Below are 11176 nucleotides of genomic sequence, written 5' to 3' on the forward strand. Positions count from 1 at the left end.
GTACGTGCTCTTTTACTACGCGATCACGTGTCTTTCTACACTGGGGGACAGTGCCCGCGTTCGTTCTTTCGCGTGAGCGATTTTTTGTGGGTCTGGTTGGCTCGTCGGGTGCACAAAATGGCTGTAAATGTGCTTGTGTCTGCAATAGCGTACTGGCTCTTTGAATCCTCCAGGTCTACCTCACCTAGTGCGCGTGACAGCATTGGAAAGAAAATGAACTTTAAAAAAATGGTGGATGATTTAGTGGGATTAGGCCAAATGCGAATTAAGTCTGCTAGAACTTTGGCTTTCACTTCGATTTAGGTTCCAGGCTCGGTTATCAAGGTCAAGCATTCGCCTCAGACAAAGATGGGCGAAATCGGACTTAAGTTCCGCCTTAAGGATGTGACGCGCTGGCATTAATGGGCTGATGCCCATGTATGTGGAATTGGTCACTCTCCACTTTTCATTCATAGATCGCTAGTAGTCCTTGCACCACTGCTGGCGCAGTGGTGCAGCTGTTAAGCGATGCGCTTCAGCCCTGCGATGGCAGGTGCTGCCACCTGTGAGGTTTGCGCGACCCAGGTTTCTCTTACCGAAAAAACTCAAGGTTTCGGTCAGACAAGCGTCGGTGAAATCTGAGATTGGGGGTATTAGTGCTGGCGTACCAAAAAGATGCTTGCGCCGAGCCGCCGATAACAGGCGATAATTCCAAGCGGACATATCGTACACCCTACGTCATCGCTGAATGCTTACAAGCGACGTAACATCCAAAGAAGTGCAAAAATTGTAAATGCAAACCAAAGTTGACCAATACAAAGATTCTAGGCAGAAGTCGTCACACTGTGGCACGGTAACTACTGGTAGCGTTTATCAGAATAAAAGGCTGATACGTGTATGAGCGACACTTCAGTGCGTTTGAAACGAAAAATCATTTCTCGTGGAGTCGTGCGTAATATTGTGAAGATTTTGATATGATGGATGACTTCATGACTGTATATTTGCACGCGCGTTCTTTGTGAATAAAGAGTTGTGAGTTAGCGCGCCTGTATTGTCCCCTTCGTGTGTTGCGCTAAAAGTAGTCCCACCTTGATAACGATACAAGTGCATAAAGATTTCTACGCTGACAATCTTTCTTGTGTTGTTGCTTGCGTGTGGATGAGATCAAAACAATGAACAGTAGGCATGCATTCCTGCAGTGGGGTAATATAGGTGTAGCACGGATTATCCTGCAATTTTTTAATCGACCAGCGTCGGCCGCATTAGGATCAAGCTGAAGGATCAGAGTCACATAAGCTCGCACTCCCGTACAGCTTTTCTTCAGGGTTCCCCTCTGCTTCCTGCTGCTGCCCACCCACCCCTCGCCGTATTTCACTCATCCGCATGGAACGACAGCCGAAAAAGCGTGTTGGCGTGGTGCTCACGTCACAATGAGACAAGGCTTTTCGTGGACAGTGATACGAGTCGGTAACCAGGGGCTGATTCATGTGTTACTCTTGGAAATACTGTTCGCATTTGAACCGTGTATTTCTTGGACTTTTTTTCGTTCAGATAATGGCGTGCAGCCTAGCTGGGGTGGGGGGCTCCCTTTACTCCCATAAATACGCCCCTGTCGGTAACCCCAAAGATGTGCCATATACAGCTCCAACAATCTAAACACGAATAAGCCGATGTAGGTGTAAAAACAGAGTAAGCTGTCTTCTAGTGCGCTCACATTTAGGGGCAGGGTATTTTGCCGAAGCTCCGTAGGAGAATTCGGTCATTAAATTAACAGAATGCTTACTCGTCGCAACGCTAGTATATTCCCACTCCAATGCACGGTAACTTGATGCAGTTGTCAAAGGAAGGAGGCATACAAGGGCAGCGGCAGAGGCCCTTAGGCTTGCAAATACAGGCGATTGAAACCTCTCGGTTAAAATCTTCGTAAGTGCTAGAAATTCGCTTGTTTTTTTAAAGAAGCAATTTGTTTCCGTTCCAAACCTCTAGAAGTTGGTATTTTTGGTGACAAAAATATACCCCAGGACATGGTTAGCGTACCCTGCCCCTTAAATGGAGTGTGCCAGAAAACGGCCTACTCCCTTTTCACTCATTTCATGTTTTGAGTGACTGTAAAAATTTCTTTGTGAACTGTGTGCAACCAGCCCAACTCCCAGTGCTGTTATAAGAGGAGGATGTTTCGGGTTTATAAGAAGGCCTTGTATTCCGCGTAATGCAAAGAACAAGGAGAGCGGTTACGTATGTTCCAATAGACGGCGCAAGACCGCATGCTTATATTTGCGGACCCAAGCTCACGATGGGCCGAAGGATTAGAAGCTTCCCCTTCAATCACTGCGCCAAGAAAGAGCTCCTCCTGGTGTTTTTCTCATCGCTTGCACGTTTCACAGAACAACGTGGCCCACCACTGCGCAACACTGATTCTCTTGGGAGCACACAGAGCAGTTCTGCGGCCATGCAGCGCTCCTACACTTTGTTCTCATCATATGTCATGCGATTAGAGCCACCTCGATTTCAGTGGAAGAACGCTGTCCCCGTGCTGAGATAACAGCGTGAATAGCGTAAGCTTTCTCGAACAATGTGCAGGATACAAAAAAGAAAATAAATCAAGAATGAAAATAACACCTTTACATTTTGGCTAACATTCTTCCATGTTCAAAGTGCATGAAAGAATAAAACACGTTATCAATGGGTCACACACAACAAAATCCGTATACCCAGGCTTACGCCGCACAGCAAATCAAGATATCGGATCAACATAGTAAGATGCCCCGAACAGAACCTCAACAACAGAACACTAAGCTACGGTTCCAATTCCAGCCGAAGGTAGAGATTGCTGCTTCCGGATAATCCGTGTTCCCTCAATGCCCCGATGTATACAGGATCCACGTATCCCGCAAACACAACTTCCTTACCCAAATTTGGAACGACATATTTTCCGACTGGTCGAATTGCGCTCCTTACAGTTAATTGTCTCGTGCAGTAGCTAGGATCGATGAGAACTAGCCTAACCTTCTTATCCGTGGGCCAATTCACGAATTTGTCGATCAAGCCCTCGAGTATGTAAATACGAAGCCAAACACAGAGGCCGTCAAAGCAAAGGCACGGAACTATAAGGTATCCATAGTGGTAGCTAAGCTGGCCATCGCTGCTGGTGCTGTATGGCGAAGAACGTGCTTGGGCGAGAAATTCATGCCAGTCATCTATGGTTCATTCGAAAGGAACTGACTTGGCGAGGAAGTCACCACCGATGTTCCGGGAAGCGATGGCCAGCTGTTCCACAGCTTTGGCCTCGTCGTCTACTGACGTAGCCTGTTTTCCAGCAGACGCCGCCGAAGCTGAAGATCCGGCATCTCCCAGCGTGCGATCTTCATACAAGGCCTCTACGACCCTGTCCTTCATACAAAACGCTGTCCGCTCACACTCCCGCCTGACTACCTCTTTCGTGGCCCTCTCATTTCCAGCCAGTGCGTCCCTGATTTCCGATGCTAATTCGCGCCTGTGTTCAGCTAATTCCGTCTCGGCCAGGGTCTTGAGTCCCGAAATCTTGTTTTCTAGAGCGTCTGTCACTGCACTGGCGATAGTCGTGGACTGAGGTTCTACGGTGCTTTTAGTCTCAGGGCGCAGACACTGCTCGAATGAATCCAGCTTTATGCGCAGGGCAGCATTTTCTTCCTGTATTTTTCCTAACGCTTCTTTTACTTGCATGGCGACGTTGGCAAAGTTATCGTCTAGCTCGCGTGCGCGGGACGGTACACAATCGCGGTCCAGATGTTCCTCAATGACCTGGTGCAGGACCATCTCGGTGCACATGGGGGAGGTCAGGGCGTGGAAGTGGCAGGTGTTGGCGAAGTGCTCCAACACTGCGGATGCCACGCACTCGGCATCGCAGCCGTGCTCAGCGTTCCAGCAGCGTACCTTTCGGCCGAGAAAGTTGCCCCTGTGGATGGTTGTCCACGCCACGTCTCCCTCCTGGAAAGGCTCTTTGTGCAGTGGGCAGTGGCTGCGCTTAGATGCGGCGCCATCGTAGAAGGGCTGGCATAGGGAGTGCCGGCATGGCAACTCTGCCGCCAAAGCAGGGACGAGACCGCACAGACTGCACACTTTGCTCGAAGGGAAAGGGTTCAAGAAGAACGTTGGCCGCCGGTCGAGGCCGGTGCCGAAACCGAACACTACCGGCATGCATGCGGGCGCTATAGCCTGAGGCATGTAGTCAAGTGTCTTGAGAGGGAACATCCGGCGCACACTAAGCTGAGACTGCCGCCTGTCTGGGCGACCGTTATTAAAATTTTCAGTCGTCCTTGTCCTGTCTGCCCTTATTACCTCAAGGTAGGGGCGTAAAAAGTAGACTATACTACAAAGCTCACAGCGCGGCTGCGAGTGGACCGAATGCAATGTCCTATTAGTTTCTACTCATTGCCGAGGCGTAACCCTGACCGCGCTAAAGTGATACCCCATGTCCTTCGCTCTCGCGCCGGCGTCTTCGCATCGCGAGAAGGACCCAGAGTTTTCTGGAAGGCGGTTTCCGCGCTCGACCAACGGGGTCGCGCGCCCGGCGGGAGAATGTGAAGGAAATTGTGCAGTTGATACCGCATGTATGTGCGCGCCTGCCTTGAGGCAAAGAACGAACAGACGCGGACCGCACCTATAAATGAGGGCATTAACCGCTTGAGAACACAGCGCTTGCAGACAAAGGACCAGAACAAGAAGAACACACACCTGCGCTGATCCGTGCCATCTTGTCTCGTTGATAGCGCAGGTGTGTGTTCTTCTTGTTCTGGTCCTTTGTCTGCAAGCGCTGTGTTCTCAAGATGTACCCCAACCAACTCGCCCAGCAACAAACCTTGCTCAAGTTCATTAACCGCTGTCGGTCAGCCCGAGCCGCCGTTAAGCTTCTGACATGCGCGCCCGCTCTACTCCCGGGAGAACACCACTCGACCCACCACGGACCAGCGAAGCAACGTGCGCCAGTCCGCGGATCAGCCCCGTCGTGCTCCTCAGGTCGTCGACTGTCGCAGTGCCCGGGGAACAAATTGTGTTTTGTTTGTTTGTCTCTCTGTGTGCTAGTGCACTTTAGGTGCAGGGATTTCGTTGAATTGTAATCTCTCTTCATTGTTACTTTGCATGAGTTGCACTGTATTTGTAAACCACTTTCTATGGGCTCGTACGAGTGATTCTGAAATCCTCTGTATCGTCTCTCTGCTGTATAAACTTTGTTTTGGTTTGTGAACCTTTGGCTCCGACCCATTGACTAACTTGCGACCGGCGAAAGCTGGACACCAAACGACCAACACCCTTGTCACTTGGTAGCTGGTCTCTGGCTGAGCTTGCCACGTTGGGTCGAGGGAATCTCCTTTGTGACCAAGACCGCTACACCCACACGCTCTAAGGGTGTCTGGGAGAGCACACAAAAGTGCGCGAAGCAGTGACACCCAGGAGCACAACTAATCGGCCCAATATTGGAAATATATTGGGAAATTTTTATCACCAGAGTGAAACGAGTCATTCCCAAGTGTGGCCCGATCGCCTGCGCGGCTTGGGAATTCACTACTTGACGAAGTCTAATCGGCTGACCGAGTTTGCGCGGAGCTTGATTTTGAGTGTCAACCTTGGCGCATGAAAAAAGAAAATGTAAGTATTGCTGCGACTGGGTGATGAACCCGCGGCGGGCGAACAGATCAGCTTCGCTCGCCACTGCACGAGAGCGCTATGCTATCGCCGCAACCAATCACACCTCGCGTCAAAAAGCCACGCACACTCGTGCTGTGCACTGCACGTCGTCGTCTTCATCAACGTCCATCTGCGGCGCGAACAGATCTGATCAGCTTAACCTCGATCAGAGCTTAACCTGAGTCCAATATCCCAGCAAAGCAAAACCCATCCAGGATTGGATTGGATTGTAAAACTTTATTTGTCCAACAGATGTAGGGAAGGCAGATGTAGGGAAGGCTTTAAGCCTTCCCACCTAGACGACGGCCAGGAGTCCTTGGACCCTAGCGGCGGTTTCGGCCAGTCGGACGGTCTTCAGTTGAATCTCCGGATCGGAGCCGAGTAATAAGGTCTCCCATTGTTCTAAAGACTTTATGCTTCCCTCAGAGGGAGCCTGTGGGCATTCCCACAGAATGTGATTACGATCAGCCCTGGCTTTACATAGCTTACACTGGCTGGAGTACTGACCCGGGTAGTAGAGGCTGCACGACACCGGGCTTGGAAACGAGTTGGTTTGCAGGCGACGCCAAGTGGAGGATTCGCTCTTGTTTAAGGATATATCAGCCGGAGGATATTTAACCCGTCCTAGTCTGTAGTGTTGCGTGATCTCTCTGTAACACAATAAGCGGTCCCGCCCCGTGAAGCCTTCGGCTAGCCCACCAGCTCGTAAAGTAAGTCCTCGAGCTAATTCGTGGGCCGCCTTGTTCCCAGCGAGGAAGGCGTGCGCAGGTGCCCAGATTATTTCAAATTTTCTGCTATCTCTGCAGGTCTGCAGGATTCTGTTTGCCTCGGGAGAAATTCTGCTTCTGGCAAAGTTCATCACCGCAACCTCAGAAGCGCCGACTATAATTTTGGCTGAAGTACTTGCAACTTCAAGTGCTATGGCAGATTGTTCTCCAATCTGTGAGCAATCCGTTGGAACAGTGCCACTGGCTAACAATCTAGTTTTCAGCGCTCGCTACAGCTAGGGCCATGCGGCCGTTGCCATAGTCTGCAGCATCAACGTAGAGCACGTCCTTCGAGTTTTTGAAACGCTTTTCAAGAGCCTCGGCCCGTTTCTCTCTGCGTTCCTTGTGATGGATTGGGTGCATGTTTTTAGGTAGTGGTGGGATTATGAGTCGGTTCCGCACGCTTCGCGGCAGGTCGACTTTGATGCCTTCCTGCCCTTCATAGTTAATGCCTAGCCTAGCTAGGATTTTCCTGACCGCAGGGCTTCCCGCAAGGCTATCATACTGCGAGATCCTCACTGCTTCAATAATCTCCTCAAGAGTGTTGTGGAGCCCTAGAGCTAAAAGCTTTTCATTTTCAGTGCGGACGGGAAGCCCCAGCACGTTTTATACTTTTACGTATGATGCCCTCAATCTTCTTCTTCCCGAAGGACCTAAAGCTGAGGAAGGGAGCAACATAAGCTATTCTACTTATAACAAAGGCCCGGACTAGCCTAACCAGATTCGCTTCTCTCATCCCGGACCGCCTGTTGGTAATCCTGCGGATGAGCCTCATGGTCTGCTGTGCGCAGCCGTCTAGTTTCTATTGTTTCGCCATTAAAGCTGTTGGCCTGAATCAGAAGTCCCAGAACTCTGATTTTGTCCACTTTTGGAATGGGGATCCTCCCAGCTGTGAGGGAGATTTGCGTTTCCTCCTTACTGGCTCTGCCTTTCGGCTGGTATAGAAGCAGTTCCCATTTTTGCGGTGAACATTTAAGTCCCCTAGGTCCGACGTAACCTTCAACTTCCTGGATAGCCCTTTGGAGGGTGTCCTCTATTTGGGCATCGCTGCCCCTAGCTATCCACAACGTGATTGTCATCAGCGTACATGCTGTGGTTTAGTCCTTCAATAGCCTCCAGTCTTTCAGGGAATTTGATCATGGCCACATTGAAAAGAAAGGGCGAGAGCACAGAGCCCTGTGGGGTCCCTTTGGTGCCTAATTTAATCTCATCCGATTTGCATTCTCCAATCTGGATTCGTGCTTCTCGGTCTGACAAAAAGTCCCTTATGTAATTGTAGATTCGTTTGCCTACTCCCAAGTCCTGAAGGTTCCCCAGAATGGCTTTATGTGTGACGTTATCAAAAGCCTTCGCTTGGTCAAGCCCCAGGATTGCCTTTGCGTCCCCGGCTTCCGCATCGATGGTTTGGTGTTTTAATTGCAGCATCACGTCCTGGATGGAGAGCCTGGGCCTAAAGCCCACTATCGAATGCGGATAGAGGTCATTATCCTCCATGTAGTTATTGAGCCGCGTTTGAAAAACGTGCTCCAAAAGCTTGCCTGCACAAGAGGTTAGAGAGATAGGTCAAGTTCTATATCTGGAGTTTCTTGCCTGGTTTTGGGATCATCACCACCTTAGCGGTTTTCCACGCTCTTCCCAGCACTTCTGCATAAAGTTAGTTAATGCAGTTATAGAGTTTTCGTCTAGATTGCGAAGCATTTTATTGCTAACGCCATCCAGGCCTGAAGCTGACTTGGTTTTGAGCCTGGCAATCTCCGCCCGGACCTCCGCTTCGCTGATGGGTTCGTCTAGGCTGGAGTTGCCTACGCCTTCCTAGTTAGGTAGCGGTTCCTTGCTAGTGTCCCCTATGTATCGCCCCTATATTTCCTCAATTAGATCTACCTCCGTACCTTCGTACAAATGAAGAATTTTTTGAAGGTTCTGTCGCTGCGCTGTTTTGCAGCCCTGTGGATCCAGCAGGTAGCGGAGTAGATTACATGTCCTAGCTAGGCCTATATTTCCATCCATCCTATCGCAGGTGGACTACCAGTTCTGCCTGGTTAGTTTTAGTGCGTAATCTTCTATATTTTTATTGAGCCTAGCGATCCGTCTCCTGAGATTGCGGTTCCACCTTTGCCTCCTGAGCCGTTTTTCCATGCTGAGCTTAGCTTCCCACATATGGAGGAGGTGGCTGTCCGCCATTTCCAGTGCAGAGTCCTCCGTTATCTCCTTGGTTGCGTTCTTTAAGTCCTGTCCCAGTTTCTTAGCCCATTCATCAATATCTGTTATGTCACTCACTTCTGTCTCGCTTCTTATTTCGCGAAAGGCACCCCATTCAACAATTAGCTGGTTTCTGCCTTTTCTCCTGGCAGGGCCTGCGTTCACCACTGTTTCGAGAATAAAGTGATCGCTGCCTATGTTTTCCTGGATATTAACCCAGGTTGCATCTCCCACGTTTTTGACGAAGGTGAGGTCGGGTGAGGAGTCTACGCTGACACTGTTCTCCGTTCTAGTGGGGGTTCGGGGGTCGGTCATTAAGGTGCGCCCCTCTTGCTGTGCATCCAGCCAGAGTTCCCTTCCCTTAACTCTTTCTTTGTGTACCCCCAGGCAGCGTGTTGGGCGTTAGTCTCCCACCACTACCAAAGCTTGCCTTTTGGCAATACGCAGAGTTTTTTGGAGAAGAGGTCCAAATCGGGCCTTCCTCTGTTTCGGGCTGCTATAGATATTAAGAACAAAAAGGCTGCCTTCTTTCTTTTTTGCTGGAATAAGTTCAACAAGGACGTGGTCTACGTTGATAACCTCCGTGTCATGCTTAACGACTGCTAAGTTTCTCCTGATCAGCGTGGTTACCCCGGATCTTCCATCATCTGTACTAAATGATATGTAGCCCGATAATTTTGCCATCCCCGCAGTTTCTTGTAAAGCGATTACGTCTGGATTGTCTTTGCCAAGAAGGAGCTGCTGTAGGACCGCCCTTTTGCGACGGTGCCCGCGGAAATTACACTGCCAAATCGAGTGTATATTGTGACTGGCCATGATTGGATTGTGGATTGTCACCCAGTGGTATTAGGGTCGCAGCCGTCTGTGATCCACCATGTACCTTCTGCTCTGTTTCCCTCTGCCAGTTATTATTGCTCAGCAACTCGGCCCTAGCTGTGTTTCTGGCTTTCTTCCGATAGCGCCTGGATGGCTTGGAAGAGTGCTGCGAACTCTGCTTCCCAGCTCGCCTGGAAGTCGTCCATTTTCTTGCATGGATCTGCCATTGTGGGCTCTTGCGACGCGTTCGCGCCCAGTTTCCTTTTCAGAGGTGGGGAGCGGGTATCATCTACCTGCATCTCCACAGTGCTTTCATCGGTTGAGTGGGTTTTAATCGTGTTAGCTGTTTTGACTGCGTTAGCTACTTTCTTCTCCCTTTTTAGCATAGCGTTATCCTTTTCGAGGTCATCTACTCTTTTAGTGAGTTTCCCTACCATGATTCTCAACTTGGCTAGTTCCTCGGACTCCGTATTTTTTGGGGAGACCTTATCTACCCAGCTCACCTCCCTTTGCCTGTTGGCTTCAGTCCTCGGCCTTGACGATGATCTTGCCCTGGAGTCGGAGTGGCCTCTGGAGACAGAGCGACCCCGGAGCTGGAGTAGCCCTTGGAGCTGGAACAGCCCGGGAGATCGAGGCGAGGGAAGGAGTCGGATCGGCTCCGAAAGCCCTCCCGGCTCCTTGAGCGGCTTTTCCGCCCAGGCGGGGGTGTTTTCTTCGCCTCCTCTTCTTGGAGCTTCCGCTCCCGCTGGCGTTTCTTGACGACGTACGGAGTCCGGTAGATCTCGCGACACTTCTTGTTTCCCAGTTCATGTCTATTTCCACAAACAGCACATTTGGGATCGCACAAGTGTCCATCCGGTGGCTTCACCGTACCGCAGCCACGACACTTGACGTTGTCCGGGTCCGGACACACATCAAAGCGGTGCCCAAGGTGTCCGCATGCGTTGCACGCTTCAAACTTCTTTTTGTGGAGGAAGCACTTGAGGAGCCCGCCTCCATAATAAATCCAAAACGGCACATTCTCATCGACGAAGAGTAACAGAACTGAGATCGATGTCTTCCCAATTCTTCTGATCCCTCTGATTTTGGGGTTCCTTGAACAATCCAGGTTGTCCAGAATTTGTGCTTGCGTGTGTTCCACCGGAATCCCGTGAATAACTCCTTTGCCACTACCCTCGGGGGATGACAGGTAGTCGTTTACGTCGTACTTTTTCTGATCAACCTGAAGTGTTTTTATCTTCAGGTACCGATGCATTCTTTCTTCACTCATGGTGCCCACGAAAATGGTGTTTGGCTTGGTGTTAAGTTGAATAATGTCTTTCTTAGCCTCCTTCAGATTCACGCCCGCAGCGGCTCGCACAATCTCATAATCTTCACGTCTCCACCCAAGGATAGAGCTTTCAATCCTCCGCTCGGTCTGATTATCACCTTATGCAGGCCAGTGGGTAGGCGTGGTTGCTGTGACGCCACGGAGCAATAATAATAATTGTTTTTTTAGGGGAAAGGAAACGGCGCAGTATCTGTCTCATATATCATTGGACACCTGAACCGCACCGTAAGGGAAGGAATAAAGGAGGGAGTGAAAGAAGAAAGGAATAGGTGCCGTAGTGGAGAGCTCCGGAATAATTTCGACCACCTGGGGATCTTTAACGTGCACTGACATCGCACAGCACACGGGCGCCTTAGCGTTTTTCCTCCATAAGAGCGCAGCGCCAACTTCCTCTCTGCCATCTTGATTGATTTGGTGCTCA

General features: G+C 50.3%; 1 protein-coding gene across 1 annotated transcript; it reads right to left on the reverse strand.

Moving 5' to 3' along the window:
• Positions 1–5938: 5938 nt before the first annotated feature.
• Positions 5939–6773, reverse strand: LOC144121642 (uncharacterized). Its single transcript, XM_077654957.1, has 2 exons — positions 6645–6773; positions 5939–6583 (listed from the first exon to the last, which is right to left on the reverse strand). Exons 1-2 carry the CDS (start codon positions 6771–6773, stop codon positions 5939–5941), a joined length of 774 nt encoding a protein of 257 aa, XP_077511083.1.
• Between the last annotated feature and the right edge of the window lie 4403 nt (positions 6774–11176).

The sequence above is a fragment of the Amblyomma americanum genome, chromosome 1 (genome assembly GCF_052857255.1).
Source record: "Amblyomma americanum isolate KBUSLIRL-KWMA chromosome 1, ASM5285725v1, whole genome shotgun sequence".
Taxonomy (NCBI): domain Eukaryota; kingdom Metazoa; phylum Arthropoda; class Arachnida; order Ixodida; family Ixodidae; genus Amblyomma; species Amblyomma americanum.